This window comes from Bombyx mori, chromosome 13 (genome assembly GCF_030269925.1).
Source record: "Bombyx mori chromosome 13, ASM3026992v2".
Classification (NCBI taxonomy): Eukaryota; Metazoa; Arthropoda; class Insecta; order Lepidoptera; family Bombycidae; genus Bombyx; species Bombyx mori.
This window is the reverse complement of record NC_085119.1, coordinates 6,281,339-6,299,883: the sequence shown is the minus strand read 5'-3', so window position 1 is coordinate 6,299,883 and position 18,545 is coordinate 6,281,339. Positions and strand designations below refer to the sequence as shown.

Sequence of the window (18,545 nt, the reverse complement as noted above, 5' to 3'; positions counted from 1 at the left end):
AGTAGAGGTTATTTAATGTCTATGGTGTTGTCTTATCTCTTTTATTCATTCTATTTCATTTTATCTCAGAACATCATTTCACGTAAATATGGATTTGACTTTGATTTATTATTTTAAATTTGTACGCCTTGTTCTTTTTGCTAGCGCAATGGCACAGACAAATAAAAAAAATGTTGAATATGTACCGTACTTAAAGGACTTGGCGGGAACGCGAGGAGTAAAATTGTGTGAATTGTTTTATTTTGTTAATTTATTATTTCTTCAGGTTTAAGTGTGGAATAACGGTGGCTTATTATCTATATAGTATATGTCAAAGTGCCAAATGTACCCCCATTGTAACACAGTCACTGGATGTGACTGTGTTGCGCTTACCCTGTTACGCTTCTCAAGATTTTCCTATTTCATTGGAAAAAGTCTCAGTAAATAACCACCATTTTACTCAGACTATATTTCATCTCATATCGTGTCGTTTCATTTAATTTCACTTCATTTGCTTAATGTTTTAAATTAATTAACCTCATTTCATTTCGCTCCGTTTTTCATGAAAGAGAATAGATTAAATAATTATATTAAGTGTATAATCTATGGATTAAATAAAAGACTAGGGTGTATTGACTTAAAAGTCTTAGTTACCAGATCATAAAATCCCTTATAAAAATTTACGATGTAGGTATGGTATCACCACTGAAGTAGGAAACTTATATAGGTCTATGGGTATCACACCTTCGCCTTTCCAGTTGAAAAAATGGAACAAGTACTACTACTGTCATAAACATATGTCATAAATAAAGTTAATTTAGATATACACACACAAATTAAAATAATTATTAGATAATACGAGATAGTAGGTATTAAGTTTGCTCGATTTCGATAAGCTATTAATTCCATTCATGTCACTTACAAAAAATAGACAAAAACGGTACAATGTCGGAGATTAATACTACATATTTAATAGTTGGCGGTGGTATTGCTGGAGTTACTTGCGTAGAAACTCTTGCGATCTTGCATCCTGAAAAAACCTTGGTACTAGTAACAGCATCAACACTTGTGAAAAATGTTAGTAACGTTACCTTTTTTGCTAAGACTATAGTGAACTTTGACGTGAATGAAACAGAGGCCACCTCCTTGCAAAAGATCCATCCGAATTTAAAAATTATATATGATTCACTAAAACATCTTGATACTGAAAAGCAGAAAGCTTTGACAGACAAAGGTGTTCATATACAATATGACGTAATTTGTATTTGTACTGGAGGGATACCAAGACTAATTTCAGATTCCAAAAATAGCAAAAGAGTACTGGGCATTAGAGATACAGAATCTGTGAAAGACTTTCAACAAAAATTGAAGACAGGCCGTAGAATGGTTATAGTTGGAAATGGAGGTATTGCATCAGAAATAGTTCATGCTACTTCGGGTATAGAAAAGGTGTGGGTGATTAGAGATGACTATATTTCAGCGACATTTATTGATCCAGGTGCTGCTGAGTTTTTTCAAGAAACCTTTAAAAATGAGAATGAAAGAAAAAATCAAAATACAGTTTTAAGGAGGCATATTTACTCTGAAGAAGACAGTTTGGTATCTTTAAATAAAAATTTAAAATCTGCTGCACTTGGTCCAGATTGGTATAGGAAACTTGAAAACATTAAGTCTGACAGAGGGGTCCAAGAACTCGAAATAGTATATAAAGCTGAAGTAGAATCAGTATTAGAGGATAATAAGAATGAATATCCATTACGTGTACAACTAACAAATTCTCAGCTTGTTGAGTGTGATTTTTTAATATCTGCAACTGGGGTGGAACCATCTGTCAACTTTACATGGGATAAAGTTCCAGAGAAAGGTCAGGATGGAGGATTGGCAGTCAATGAATTTCAAGAGACTAGTATAAAAAATGTATTTGCTGCAGGCGATGTTGCATCAGCTGCATGGGAACATGCCCCACACTGGTTTCAATTACGTCTCTGGACTCAAGCCAGACAAATGGCTGGAATGGCTGCTAAAGCAATGCATGGTAGAATAACAAATCAAGAAGTTTTACAAGATTTCTGTTTTGAACTGTTTACTCATTGCACAAAATTGTTTGGTTATAGAGTCATTTTATTAGGAAAATACAATGGACAAGGCCTAGGCACTGATTATGAAATTCTTCTTCGAACTACTCCTAATGTTGAATACATTAAGTTTGTATTAAAAGAAGGAAAGCTACAAGGAGCAATTTTAATAGGCGAAACTGATCTTGAAGAAATGTGTGAGAACCTGATTCTAGACCAAATTGATTTATCACCATTTGGTGATGATATCTTGAATCCAGATATAGACATTGATGATTATTTTGATTAATAAAATTGTTATAAATTATGAAATAAGCAGGGCAATAATGTAAAAATATATGGTTAATATTATTATTGAATCAATGCTTTTATGTCAAAGACATATCTTGTGTGTTATTCAAAAGAGTAGTATTAATATGTGATCTAGGTTAATTATTTATTATAAAAATGTTACATAAGATTTATTTTGTTTAATACAGAATATGTAAGTAATTTTGTATGATGGTATTTTGATCACAATATTATTACATGTCAAGAGCTTATGCACATCAAGAAACTTATAAACGAGTAGAAGACTTAGTTTCAATGCCCTATTATAACAATGTTTATCTGACCTTTTAATTAAAAGTAGTTGGGCCCAAAAAAATTAGATGCATGGTGTGCTTGTATTAGTTGATGCAATCAGTTGAGGGAGATTAATTCTCAGGGAATATGTACTAACATACATACACATGATTACATTCTATGATGAATTGTGTAATAAAATTTAATATCATAATATAATATTAAGGTGTAATTTATTGCTATTGGTAAACATGTTATGTAGTAATAATTGTTGATTAGTTTATACAAGATTTTATAACATAATAGAGGTTATTGAAAGTATACTTTTTTTTTATAATATGTGTTTATTATATTTATTACCCATTTTACAAATTTATCTTAGAAAAATATTATTCATCCATATCCTCTGATGAGTCCCAAACGTTCATTTCGGCTTTGCAGCTTAGCACTCGCGGTTGTGCCAAAAAAAATCTGTACATCCCTGGTCCAGACTCCTCTCGTACTTTACTTCTGTACTTTGATATTTTTTTTATGATTGATGGATTACTGGTGGCCCGGAGGCTTTTTCGGTTTCTCCAGGGCAGGTGGGCGAGCAAAGGCTAAACCAGGAGGGGTACGATTTGCTAACAGCTACCCGGGCGCCTCCGAAGGAGACCTAGCAACTCAAGAGCAGCTGCTTCGCGTATGAATCTACTACCGAATCGGAATACGCGACCCGCTGAGAAGATCCGGCGAGATGCATGGATTAGGGTGCACGTCGAACTCTTTGTCGAGTTCAACTAGTACGGTTACCGGGGTCCCTAAACCTGCTCCTAGTGTTAAGAGCTGAAGTCGTCGTGGCCTAAAGGATAATACGTCCGGTGCAATCATATCTAGCGATGTAACGGTGTTCGAATCTCGCAGGCGGGTACCAATTTTTCTAATGAAATATGTACTTAACAAATGTTCACGATTGACTTCCACGGTGAAGGAATAACATTGTGTAATAAAAGTCAAACCCGCAAAATTATAATTTGCGTAATTACTGGTGGTAGGACCTCTTCTGAGTCCGCACGGGTGGGCAACACCACCCCGCCTATTTCTGCCGTGAAGCAGTAATGCGTTTCGGTTTGAAGGGCGGGGCAGCCCTTGTAACTATACTCAGACCTTAGAACTCATATCTCAAGTGGGTGGCGGCATTTACGCTGTAGATGGCTATGGTCTCCAGTAACCACTTATCACCAGGCTGTGAGCTAGTCCACACATCTAAGCAAAAAAAAGTCATCTAGTGCAAAGGTTAATGGAGCTCATGGGTCTGTAAGGACGTGTCTAGGACATCGACGGTGACTGGTTCCTGCGTGATCAGGATTCGGGGAGTAACCAACGATAAGGCGATTATCATGACAAATAAATTTATCGAAGTACCGTTCCGACGCTCACTTCATGTATTTCCAGATTGATTCGAGGCCCAGGTCGTCGTGTATGTCAACGTTCCTCACGAACCACGAAGATACGACGTTAAACCTGCAAAAGGGGATTGTAGGGATTGGAGGGTGTCTATGTGTGTGCGGGCCACGTGAGCGAACACCACACTTGCGTAAGTCATGACGGGCCATAAGCAAGTTTTGTAAAGTGTCGTCACCTTGTTCCGAAGGGACATTTTACTCCGCTTATAAATCATGGGGTAGAGTCTGCCGAGAATAAATGCGGCACGGTCACGGACTGATTTTATATGTGGGTGGAATATCATGGATGCATCGTGATGCCCAGGTACTTGACCTTCCTGGCCCAGGGTATGAGGGTGTGAGATTCCCCTCCTAATCCGGGAGGAAATCAAGTACTTCGATCAATTATATTACACATCATTTACTTTTTCGTATGTATATTGTTTTTTAACATAAGTTATGGTTATAAAAATATTAGTAGTAGAAAAAAATAGTTGGATGAGAGAGTGACGTGACGAGTCCGAGGTCGTGCAGTGGCTTACCAGTACTAGCGCACCGCTGTGTTGTTGTAACCCGGCAGGCTGGTTCTGGTCTTTACTTCATGTCGTTACATTTAATTTTATTTATCCCAATTAAGTAAAGTCTACAATTAATCAACTTCATCTCATTTCGCTTCATTTCATTTTTCATATAGCAGATATTTGTATGATATATATATTATAGATTGTGTTTATTAATAAGTTTTTTATTTTTTATTGCCCTTGTTGGCGGGCGAGCATACAGCCCATCTGATGGTGAGTGGTTAAATACTCTCCACAAGCCTCGTTTGAAGAGGGACAAGTCATAGCGCTCGGGAAACACCGTGGAGGGGGGAGCTCATTCCAAAGCAGGATGGCACTTGTCAAAAAAGATCTCTGGAACCGCACTGGGGATGAACGCAGTGACTCCAGGTAGCATGGATGAACTCTATTCCGGTGACCTGGCGGGCGGTGCGATGGTAAATACGAGATGATGGAATAATCTCAAACAATTCCTCAGAGCACTCCCCATGGAACACACGGTACAGAATTCGGAGGGAAGCGAAGTTCCTCCGCAGATCTAGAGGTTCCAAGCGATCTGCAAGAATAGCATTAACTCGATATCTCGATACATATCTCGAATCGGATTTTATAAGCTCGACACTGGCAACAATGCATTCCAAGGCGCTAATTGCCATAGTTAAAAATAGGAGAAAAAGTGTCATGATGGGTGCATAGATTATACACTTATGTAGTGTGTTTTGTGTTGTTCTCTGTTTTAGTGAGTGATTAAAATTTCATATTTTCAGTAAATAGGTATACCATAAACATACCGAATTCATTTCAAGAAAATCAATTTATACCTAATATTTTCTGTCACGGTCATTGCCCGATAATTATTTTCTAGTTTGAATAAATATTTATCCAAAATTTTATTCCATTACCTAAAGAAGGTGTGCGTGTGTAAATAGTGATTTGGTAACATTGTGTTCTTTGTGTCGTTTACGCGATTATTCACAATGCCTATATTATTCAGTATCGTGGCTAGAGGCACTGTAGTCCTCGCTAAATATGCAACTTGTCAGGGTAATTTCACTGAAGTCGCAGAGCAGATTTTATCAAAGATTCCGCCCCACGACGATAAGTTGACATATTCTCACGGAAATTATCTATTCCATTACATAGCAGAGAACAAATTGGTTTATTTCTGCATCACTGACGATGTAAGTATCTTACGAGTAATAACAGTATAATAATTGGTACGGACATAAATTATAACTTCTCTTTCCTTCAGAAATTCCAACGTTCGAGAGCGTTCTTATTTCTTAATGAGATAAAAAGAAGATTCACTACAGCATTTGCTGACACCGCACAGACAGCAATACCTTACGCCATGAACAGTGAATTTGGTCGGGTTCTTGCCACTGAGATGAAACATTACAGTGAATCTCGAGACTTGGACAACATTTCAAGAGTTCATGGAGAATTAGATGAATTAAAAAATATAATGGTTAAAAACATTGGTAAGTATTTGTCTTTCTGCTTATTGAAATTGATTTATAATTAATACAATAACATTATGCATTGTATGTTTTAAAAAAAAACTATTTGCTCTCTTTGTCAAGTCAAATATGGTTCTTAACCTAAAATTACAGTGTTTGCAAGGAGTGCTCATTAAAAGTGATCATTATCTGTGTAAATATTAGATCTATAATCATTGCGAACCATTAATTATAAATAAAACATTGTTTTTCTAGTATTGATAACAGATTCAAATGAGTAAACAAGGCTTATCAACTGTTATCAATACTTTAAACTGCTACCTCTGAATATGTTTTTATTGACTTTTCAGGATAAAATTTCATATAGTTATTGATTTAGAATATAACTGAATTGCCTGAATTTAGGTTGGTAGTGTGATGTTGGAATATATTATAATAGCTCCATTTTATACTATGGTTGTTATAGAAGGTGATTAATTGAATCATTAGAAAATGGCTAACAGCATTATCTGAGTACCATAAATAAGCACATTGTTGTTGCCAGCTGGAATGTATTGGTAGTATGGCATATAGTAAGGCTACACAGGCAGGTACCATTATCCCGCCCATTTCTGCCACACAATCATAACTCTTGGTTTGGAGGGTGGGACAGCTGGTATGCTCTACAAGCAACTTTAATCCCATGATGAAAACTGGTATTAAAAGTTTATGGTAATTGGGAAATACTTAATATCAATTGGCTAGAGAGTGGTTTGCCTATGAAATAAAATGAATGAATGAAAATGGGTTTGTAACAGAATACTAGTATGAAGAAGTAAATGATCTAAGTAAAATATGCAAGTTTATATATATATTGATGCTTGAAAGGCAAACGTGACTAAGCGATAATGCATGAACTTTACAGTAGACTAAGTTCAAGTTGAATTACTTCAAAACAAAATTTATTTTAACGAATCTATCTGTAGTAGAATCTAGCTAGTAGCTGTAGGTTTGAAATGATTTTAATAGACCTAGAAATATTTTTTTTTTTGCGTATCGAATATGATTATTGCCTATCATATATGTACAAAGCAGTTATTGTCGCTTAGTCACATTTGCCTTTCATGCGTCGATATATATCTCAAATGAGCAGTAGTCACTAATCAACAATTGTATCAAACAAATATTCTAGGTAAAATTGAGATGTTTCTTTGTATGTATGATCACTATTGTATTGCATGGTTAATTTTATCTGTCAATACTAATCGCTTCTACAAAAAGAATTAATGAAAAACCCTTAATAATAATAAATAAATATATGGATATTAACAGTCCTATGTGTTACAGTTGTGTTGTAAGAATACAAATTACATTTTAAATCATTTGAATACCTGTTCAGATTATTTTAACAACTTAGTAAATGAATAAATTTACATTAAATTGATAAAAAATCATGACTTAGTGAAAAAAAACGAGACATTTCTACATCCTCAAGAATTGGAATAAACTATTATTCACTGTTACCTTTTTATTTCTCCAGATCTGTGAATGAGTGCATGGCCCACATTGTATTAAGTGTGTATTGGAGCTCTTACATATCACAATGTGAATGCCATTACACATCTTGAGTTATGAGTTTTGGTTATCTAATTAATATATCATTACTTGTGCAGATAACATGGCAATGCGTGGAGAAAAGCTAGAACTGCTTGTGAACAAAGCTGATAACTTAGCCACTAGTGTAAGTATAAAATTCTTCATCTAGAAGATATGAAGTGTATTTTGTTGATATAGATTCTTATATCCCATGTCATTATAAACCACCTCTCAACTTACCAAAATGATACAGTAGGCCAGTGCTTTTACCCAATAATTTGATATTTTTAAGTGAAAATAATACATTCATTTTGATCAAACTACCCTCTGATTTCGCACATACACACCAATTGAGACAAGGCACCTTATAAACAGTCTAAATAATTATATAAATGGTATTCGTGGGATACCTGTTCCATTTAGCGTGTTTCGGTACAGGAGAGTTTATGACTAAGTATGTACGTATAATATACTTGTAAAACCTTAGCATCTACAGAAATAGGATGCTACATAAAACAGGTTTATACTCGTTTAAAATAAACGTAACATTATTTATTTAAATTAGTTTGCCTATCGTTAATTAAATTAGATCAGCATTTTCGTACATTTTGATGATGGTAGCTTTGTTTTAATCTATTTTTTATTAAGTAAGTTAAGTTAAGAATTCAATTAATTTTATTTTAATGTGAATTCTAAAGTGTTAATGTCCGTAAATGTATTGATGCGACTGCCTTATGCATTACATTATTAAACGAATATTTCAGCATCTTTTGTCGATAATATGCATATTTGAACTGATTTTTATTGCTCTTGTTAGGTCGATGAACTCGCAGTTCACAAGCTCACAGTAAACAGTTGCTCATCGAGCCCGTAGACATCGCAATGTATATTTCGCCATCCAACTTGCGACACAATGTTCAAGTATCAAAATTATGCTGTATATTTATTTTAGAGCACGCCGACACACGTGTACTAATACGTCCCCATTAGGAGTGGGTGATATAAATCGTATATAGATTCAATATCTATATATCGCAGCAATATCGTTGAATCCGATATCGCCCCGCACGAAATCTATATATCGATATCAGCCGATACACGATATTGCTCGATGTGATGCGCATCGCCATATCGGACCGATTTGTGAATCGAAATCTATATTTCGATATCAGCCGATACGCGATATTGCTCGATGTGATGCGCATCGGCATATCGTACCGATTCGTTAATATCAGCAATATTCGTTTGGTTCGTATCGAATCGGCCAGAGTGAGTGAGCGCACGATATCATGTGATGAATGAAACAGAAACAGGCATTATCCATACAATTGTAAACCTTATATTTAAGTCCATATGTCTGTAGATTATTCTTAGCGTATCAGCAGGATACAATTAAGGAAAGAAGTTTCAACTTTCGACCCTAACTTGAATGCAGTATAGCCTATTTGCATCGTTGAATTTAATTTCACGCGCTTTGACCTTGAACTAGAATTTTTGGACAAGTGTTTATAAATACTTAAAAGTTTTTTGTGTTTGATTTTTAAAGTACACATTTTTCTATTTTTAAGTGAATCCAAATAATTGCGTTTATTTCTTGTGTTTGTATTAAACTTCTGAAATCTACACTCTTTTGGTATATTTTGTAATTTTAAATTAAGACACAAAATACTAAAAACTGAAAATAATGTAGCCAGTCCTAAGCCTGGTAAAAGCATGAAGGAAAGTTTTTTTGATATTTTTATTTTCATGTTCTTTTTATTACTTTAAGATCATATTATAAATTGATATCAGAAAACCAACCGTATAACGTTGACTTAAATCTATATCTACTACGATATTATATCAGCGTATCGTTTCAAATCTCAAATATCATGAATCGAGAAAATCTACTAGCATCCATCAATATATAGATTCAGAAAATATATAGATTCAATATCCGATATTGATCCTCGATATATAGATACGATTCGATACGCGGCAAAACCGATATTACCCACTCCTAGTCCCCATCATCAGTACTTACGAAAATTTAAACCTTTAGCGGGCTTCATTCTAGAACACGATGTTATTCTATCAACGTGGTTGATTGTTAAATCGGTACCAGCAAAATCGAACGCCATAGTCTCGCAATTCGATTTAATTTTTCTAATTCCTCATATTTAATTATTTTACAGTCAGTGTCGTATCGCGCTACTTCTCGCACACTTCAACGCTCTCTATTCTGGAAGAATATCAAAATGTATGTCATATTGGTGTCCATAGCAGCATTGGCGGTTTACTTAATAGGAGCGATGGCGTGTGGAGGCCTCGCATGGAAATCTTGCGTCGGTTAATCAAATAAGAAAAAAAAAAGAATATACTAATTATTAACATTATTGTCTCACGAAACTGGTACCGTGAAAAAGACAAATATATTATTGCAACCTGATTAAATATCGTTATTTCGAATGGAATAAATTAACGTTTTTTCGAACACTTTGAGGATAAAATAATTATAATAAAAAAAACTAGTAATATTAAGGCGTTCTTTAATCGCTATTGGAGATGAGTTTTTTTACATCCGTTCAAAGCTATTTTCGAATGCTGTATTAATTTAGTTTTTTTTTTTAAATTAAATCGTAGTTTAAAACTAGACTGACTCGGTGGTGTAGTTATTAGCGCCTCTGACCTTTGTGCCGAGGGTCGTGGGTTCGATTCCCACATAGGGCCAACATTCGTGTGATGAACAGGTTTGTTTGCTCTTTGGTTGTTTATTATCTGTGTATGTATATATTTAAACGTATATAAGTATGTTTTTCAGTCTCTGGTAACCATAACACAGGGAATACTAATGTGGGGCTAAATGTCCGTGGTTGATATGGTCCCAATCATTGTTTATAAAACTAAAATAGTAATTATTAAAAAAAATATTAAATTCTAAATACAGTCTTGTCGCAGTTATACAAAACTATAACATTTAAATTGTATATACAATAACTGCTAATGTTGTAATATATTCTTATATAATAATATGTATTCTTATGTATTATATATTATTTAATAGTTCTGCTCTTGATTTAGGTATATCAAGAGCAGAACTCTTGAAAATCTATTAAATGAACATTATAATAACTTTCTTCCTTGCTTACAGTATTATTGCACTTAGTTTTTTTAATTACCTAATGTATTTCTACAGTCTCTAATAATAAGTTTTGTTTTGATTAAAGAACGCCTTAACTGCTTTCCGTAGTGAAAAATGTCATGTAACGTATATTAATCAGATTAGTAGTAGTTTTACAAAATGTCGTCACCATATTTGACTACACAAGAAACGATTTTAATCACCATTGACACCCAGGAAGACGATAGTAATAAAGTAAATATTTTATCCGAAATATCAAATTTTAATTATATTATTGAGTTTATTTTTTTGTATTGTCAAAATATCCATGATTTAACACTTGTATAAATATAATTTGTGTACATATTTTTTCTTATTTTTTTTGCTCATAGCCATGCATGTATTGTAATTTTGTATAGTTTCGGAATGAGGTCAGACAGACTCATTGTTTGGGAAACAGTGATTATGTATATTGCATCTCCTTCAACTAATTTGAGAATATAATATTAATATAAAAGAAAAAAAAAAATTAAGGTATGTTTAGTCGGCCAATATTATTTCTATCGTTGTTTGGTGCGTGTCCAAAATATTCTTCTATCTCCATATTATTTAGTTCCAGGGAATATGACCATAATAATAGATCTCCCCTGAAAAAGTTCAATTATAATCAATTTAAAAAGGTTAGTAAATAATTAGAAAGAAAAGAAACTAAACGTGCTTAAAGATACATTCAGTTACAAAAAAAAGTAAATATGAATTTGGTATTTCTGCATAAAATCATTGTTACAAGGTGTATTGGATTTTACCGAAAAGTAAGGGGTTTTAAATTATTTTTCAACAATGGTTTTTTTGTTAGATGTCAGCCGTCGCGCAGGATTGATCTCTATTATATCGCATATAAATCAGTATTATGTTGTAGTCATATCTGAAGTTTTTAAATTTTATTAACATCCATATTTTAAATTATTCTTTCATGTTTCTACACGAAATTTTGTTAAATTTATGCATGCAGATCAAATGTAAAAAAAATATTCTGTACGGACGTGATAATATGATAGAAGCAACGAACGTGATTGGCGAGAATACTTAACAGGCTTTTTAATGATTATAATGATCAATCAGCCTTTCATTATTTTGTAAGTATGTATTTTAAAAGTATTTTAATTAGTCTACATGTCTGTCTGACCAAAATATATATTATGTTTTTTGCAAAATGTACTTTAAAATATTATTATCATCTGCCTTTTATTTGTAATTCATGGAAATAGTTTATTGTTTTAAATTGTATAACGTTGTGTTAGAGTATCCCTTCACAAAATTTCCATGTTATTGTGATCGGTTTGTATTGAAGGACTATAAGTATTGTGATATTGTATATGTAACTACGTTTTAAGTATAAATCATATTGTTTTTCAAGTGTTTAATAAAGTATAATGGTATAGGTTATTAAGTTTTGTTTTATTTCACCGTTAAACCTAATAAGAAATTAAGGAACGACTTGTTTCATATATTTATTCAGGGAGTGTACCTACGTTTATAGGGTACCTAGGTTTTCTCAGGGAAGTATGGCAGAATACTTCAGTCTATTTAAACTAAAGCGGTTACCGGAATCTCGAATTTGAATGCTCAGACTTTACATTGAATTCGCAGTTAGTCTTAAAACAACGGTCAAACTATTCTTCAAACCGGTGATTGCTTCGTCATAATTATATAGGATGAATGCTACTGGTTTGGCGAGCCGTTTAGGAAGGGTCATTTTAATGTGAATGCCATTGAATTCCAAATATCGTGTTCCGGGTACGTGTGAGATAAATTCGGCGGTCCGAGGGTGCATCCCCCGCCCTTCCCGCGCTCGGTCAGGCCACGCTCGGTCGACGCGGCAATCGCGCGCCATCCTCTGTCGCGGGAGGGCGCTGTCGTTGGTCGTCGCGTTCCCTCCTCACGTGCTCACTACTACAAACCTCGTATACGTGCGTGTGTGAGTGTCGTTGATTATTCCGTGTCAATACTCCTTCCCGTACGATGCGTGTTTAGCGTAAGAATCGACAGCTCGTCTGTCGTGTGCAAATGAATATGTTTGTTTATGGTATTATTGTTGTTGTTTGAAGTATTGAATACCACTGGCGCTGGAATTCGAATATAATTTCGATGATATTTGTTTTCGATCTATGCATTTACTATTTCTTTGTTTCTTTATAAAACACGAATTTTATAAACTAAGTAGTTAAATTTTAATTAATTAAACGAAAATGTTTTTATTAATTGTAGTTTACTTGTTTATGTTACGATTTACCTGCCCGCTTAGTTATGTAGGATTATAAGTGCGATAGATTTATTGCGACTAAATAGGCGTAGCGGAATTTTTAACGTGTATGCGGGGTAAATATTTTTGGAAGCGTTCATCAACGGTACAATGGCTTTGAGCATTATACTACGTCCAGTCTCACAGTTAATAGTTCCCCGTGACCAAATTTAGGGTCAAGATAGGTTACCCGCGTTACATTATTCATTACTTAAGTTCCATACCGAATAGGTGATTGATTGTTTTAGACCGTTTTGGAACTGGCAGATGTCATAATAGATCGATTTTAGTAGCATTTGTATTTTGAACTTTAACCAAATTACAATTAATTTAAAATAGACTGACAAGATGGCATATATAGGTGTATCTATAGCAGTATTTTATAGGTGTGCGTTCCGGCGTTTATCGGAATCGCCACGACCGACAGGAAGCGTTGTCGATTTTGGGAAAGCTACGTTAAAACTGTTCACGGGTCATTGTTCTTTTAACGCCGATGGCGGTCTTTTTGTTCGGTGACAAGATAGATTACTATTGTTGGTGTGAGAGCGACTTTTTGTAACACAAATAATGTAATGTATAACACATATGGCATGAACACAGAACTGGTTCAAATTACCCGGAACCGAGTGACTGATGAATTGTTTTATGATTCGTAATAGTTCAAAATAGTTTTAGTCCCTGCTCGGCTTTTATAATTAAGTCGATCGGAAATTCTTATGAAGTTATAGCTGATCGCATTCAATTTTCTAGTTAGATAATTCGCCGGTTTAAAAAAACGATTCCAATACAAATTGATAATAAAATATAGAATTCTGTAACCTACATTCTGAAATTCTTTGTATTGTTTACCAGATTAATAAAACAAAACTAGATACCTAGCCACTTTACTTCCGGCTAATAAATCCGGCATTTCATAAAAGAAATTTAAAATTTTACAGATATTAAATGAACAAAAAAAATGGGTTAGCGAACTGGAACACGACTTCGATATGATATTCGTTACTGAATACATAAGGATTTAGGGAATTGGTCCTCGAACATGGATGATAGTTCACCGGATTTGTCGCTAAAACTGCGACGCGGGTCCAGCGACTCTCGAGAGTCGTTTTATATGGACTTCGCTCAAGGCATAGATTCAGATATTGAAGAAGTGACGACCATTGAAAGGGTCATCCCCGAACATCCGGGAGGGAGAACTGAAGGCGATGCGGATACGCTAGCAACACCGTCTTGCTTGGATGAAAACAAGGAATTGGCACAATGGCAAGTATCTCATACCTTAATTACTTATTAAAGCATAAACGAATTAGATACATTTTAGACTTATCATTAAAATGCGTACATGAACAAGTGATTTAAAATGCCTCCCATGCAACGAGGTAGGTAATATCTCGAGGCTCCCATGACATTTTTACGGTGTAACACTATTGTTGGTTTGTTTTCTTGAATGCTTACACTTCAAGTCGCTACTTTCAGAAGAAAACTGAGAAATATGTTTTTCAAGGATATTCTATTATTCTCATTTTAATGTCTCAGCGGGAATGCACGTGTTTTTGAACTCGTCTTCTCCCATTTAAAAAAATATACCCAGAAGTACAAAATATCGATGTATTTATTATTTTCGATCGATTTAAACTTTTTTAAATTGTAATTGATTTTAATGTTTTCTAGTTAGCTATGCGATCATTATTATGATAGTATTCTTTTAACCACTAAACAATACCAGTAGTCTAATAACAGTAGATACGAGACTCTAAAAAGTTTTTTTTAAAAAGTATCCCGAAGTATATGGTATCCCGAACCCATAATTCATATTAAGCGAGCACGTACACAATAACATGACGTTGAATAGAAATACTTACCGTTGGGCCACTAAAGCGTTTTTTTTGTCTTCTTTATTATTTTGCTGTGTGTTAAATGTAGGTTGGGGGTTTTTCCAATGGCCCATTGTCCAGCTGATTAAAATAATTTGATAACTACCGTATTAACACACTAAATACTTTAATTGTGTTTGCTATCACTGTATTCCTAAAAAAGTTCTACAAGGTGTAATACTATAGATGTCTAACAGGAAATAATCCCTTCAAAACGAAACGCATTACTGCTTCACGGCAGAAATAGGTAGGGTGGTGGTACTTACTACCCGCGTGGACTCACAAGATGTTCTACCACCAGTAATTACGCAAATTATAATTTTGCGGGTTTGATGTTTATTACACGATGTAACTTATTCCTTCACCTTGGAAGTCAATCGTGAACATTTGTGAAGTACGTATTTCGTTAGAGAATTTGTACTTATCAGCGGGATCCGAACACCGGTGCATCGCTACATACTATACCTAGTCAGGTCATAAATTCTGTCACATGTTTAATGTAAAATAATTGAAACAAGTTTATTCATTATGAAACCATTCATATACCAAAATGAACTTAACAAAACATAGATTCTTATGACACTAAAGTTTATTCAAAATGACCTCCGTGATTTTGAATACAAGCCTTCAATCTGCGCGGCCAGTCGTCTATCGCAGCACGAACGAGGTCCATGTCAATATCGGCGGCTGCCTTAATCAAGGATGTCTTGAGTGACTCCAAATTGGGATGAGGCTTTGAGCACGCCTTTTCCTCCAAGTGTCGCCATATCTTGTAATCTAACGGATTCAAATCTGGACTGGAGGAGGGCCAGTCTTCGTGCCGGATGAAGTCGATTTCACGCGCCGCCAGCCAGTCTTGTGTGCTCTTCGCTCTATGAGCTGGCGCCGAATCTTGTTGGAATACCCAGTGCCTGTTATTGAACATGGTATGAGAAACAGGTTCCACAAGGTTCGTCAGGACTGTATTTTGATACACAACTGCATTCGTTTTTACACCTTTCTCACAAAAATGTACCTCTGTTAAGCCCCAATAAGAAACTCCCAACCATACCATGAGCGAGGATGGAAAATGACCTCGTTGGACACGCGGAATACGGTTGCTCGCTTCTTCACTACTGTATGCGTACACCTTATCATTTAGTTTGATGTAGCTCTCTTCTACGGTAAAAATTTTTTCATCCGAAAAAAGAATTTCCCGAATTTTTTTTCCCGCGTACCGCTTCAACAAAGCGCGGCGTCTCTTCAGTCTCAGGTCCATTAGACGAGCATTCAAACGATGTCCTGTTTTTCTTCGATATGCCCGAAGCCCTAAGTCTTCATTTAACACCCTTTTCACCGTGGTTCTGCTTAACTCCATCTGAAGGGCCAACAGTTTCTGCTTACGGTTGGGATTTCTTTGAATTCGCACCTTCACAGCTTTTATCACTGCTGGAGTCCTAACAGACCGAGGGCGACCACTTCTTGACCTGTCATCTACACTAGAGTTTTCATTGTATCGTTTGATGGAACGATAAACGAATCTTTTGGTTATATTCAAATTTTTCAGTATGTTAAAAATTTGAATTGGCGCGTAACCGCAACGATGCAACGCAATAACTGCAACACGGTCTTCTTTAAGCGTCCACTCCATGTTTAAAAATGAGTAAAATTCTAAAAGTATACATTTTTATTTTCATGAACAATTCGAAATTCGAATTCAATAAACTTTTTTGTGGCCAGCATTCTAAAAGAAAAGTTTTTACTGTGTGACAATACTTATGACCTGACTAGGTATAATGCACCGGACGTCTTATCACGCAACGATTACATAAATAAGAATACTTTTAGATTTTTAAAAACAAACTTTACTCAATATTTCATATTTTCCTTATACACACACGGCTATGATCGCAATAATTTCTAACGCTATTGAAACTTTATTGAAAGGGACCGATCAAAGGTATGGGGTTCAAAGGAGTATTTACCGCAAAATACATTCTCCCACTATCCATTTGTACTTTTATCGATAGCACTGTAAACTGAAGTCTAATATTGTATTCTTTTCACGAGCGGTAGACATAAAAACCTATATTTATTGCTTAAACCCGCGTTTGTTACAGAACGCTAAAAACGTTGTAAGTACTTAATATGGCTAGCAAAATAGCAGCCTCATAATGCACGAGATAGTCCGTGGAGGGCGACAAATGTGTGTCAGTGGTACCCGTCTGACGGGTATCCGGTATCCAGTGGCTTTCACTCCATCGTGAGCACCCCGAAGCCCGGGTCAGATCATTGATACCGCATGTCGTACGGTCACCTGTAATCTCGAGTCATTAGTCACGAATTTGATTTGACGGAGAGTCTCAAGCACTCTAAATAGTTTAGCAAGCAGTTTTTTTTGTTGAATTTTATATAATACAATTATATTCAGTTTTGAATAATTAACGTAGAACATTCGCACAATCATTTGTTTGTTAATGAGGAAAATTCTTTACTAGCTAGAAGTGCAGACATTCTGAAATATTGTCCAGCAATAGAATCAATCAATAAATTCAAAAATGAATGAACAAGTCATTAAAATATTGATTACAGCTGTAATAATATTACAATATTATTATTTTGACGACCATTTCTAAAGTCACTCGATTTTCAAATTATTTAATAAATCATGATTGTATTATACATAGGTAGTTTCATTTGATGCTGTATTTACTGTGTCAAAGATAATGTTAATTAGGCAGTTTCGTGTTTGGTTTTTTGGCGCCATTTTCATTATTAACTGCTGTTTACTTTTAGAAAATACAAATGAAAACGCAATGAAACTGTTATTCGTAATTTTTTTATTGTATACTAGCAACCCGCCCTCGCTTCGCTTCGGAAACATTAAATTTTATTATTGATAGCTGAGTCCCGCGATGTTACCTGCGGTTATTGTCGTACCGCGGGTGAAGCCACGCGGCGAAGCTAGTCTAAAAAAAGTAGCCTAAGTTACTCATTATATTATCAGCTACCTATGAGTGAAAGTCCCGTCAAAATCGGTCCAGCCGTTCCAGAGATTAGCCGGAACAAACAAACAGACAGACAAAAATTGTAAAAAATGTTATTTTGGTGTATGTACCGTATATATATTCATATGCATGTAGTAAAAAGAGGCTATTTCAATATTACAAACAGTCACTCCAATTTTATTTATATGTATAAATGTCGGCGTTACGCCAGGGTTTTCACACATAAGATCTATTACAATGAAAATACAATACAAATACATAAAACATTAACATTAGAGAGAGAGAGAGAGAGAGAGAGAGAGAGAGAGAATACACTTTATTGCACACCAAAACACAATTTACATTCAAAAAAACAATCAAAAAAACAGATACATTTGTACAATAGGCGGTCTTATCGCTAAAAGCGATCTCTTCCAGACAACCGTTTAATTTATAGAAATTCTGGAAAATATAAAAACATTACTTGTTAATTACAAAAAGCTACGTCTTAGTTTTTACACAATTAACCATTTTGTGATGGTTATAGCAACTACAACTTCTTTTATACAAACGAATATAATTACTGCAAAACAATTCACAAAATATAGCTTAATATTGACAATACATATCTTAGTGTTTTTTACATGACTGACATTAATTTATTTT

At 34.7% G+C, this 18,545-nt stretch overlaps 3 protein-coding genes across 3 annotated transcripts in view; all 3 read left to right on the top strand.

Annotated features, from left to right (window-relative positions):
• Positions 1-681: 681 nt before the first annotated feature.
• LOC101739788 (pyridine nucleotide-disulfide oxidoreductase domain-containing protein 1) lies at positions 682-2,955 on the top strand. The gene has a single exon (XM_004927880.5). The coding sequence runs from the start codon at positions 925-927 to the stop codon at positions 2,341-2,343; it is 1,419 nt and encodes a 472-aa protein (XP_004927937.1). The 5' UTR covers positions 682-924; the 3' UTR covers positions 2,344-2,955.
• A 2,346-nt stretch (positions 2,956-5,301) lies between these two features.
• On the top strand, positions 5,302-9,978 carry LOC733071 (synaptobrevin). The gene is given in 4 exon segments (NM_001044169.2): positions 5,302-5,783; positions 5,855-6,083; positions 7,715-7,782; positions 9,812-9,978. Coding segments are annotated over 4 exon segments (660 nt in total). The 5' UTR covers positions 5,302-5,579; the 3' UTR covers positions 9,971-9,978.
• A 2,489-nt stretch (positions 9,979-12,467) lies between these two features.
• The window catches only part of LOC101740010 (proton channel OtopLc), a 71,214-nt gene continuing 65,136 nt past the window's right edge, over positions 12,468-18,545 (top strand). The window contains exons 1-2 of the mRNA XM_021349004.3: positions 12,468-12,715; positions 13,978-14,302. Coding sequence (XP_021204679.1) covers positions 14,079-14,302 — 224 coding nt within the window. The 5' untranslated portion in view covers positions 12,468-12,715; positions 13,978-14,078. The remainder of the gene's footprint in view (positions 12,716-13,977; positions 14,303-18,545) is intronic.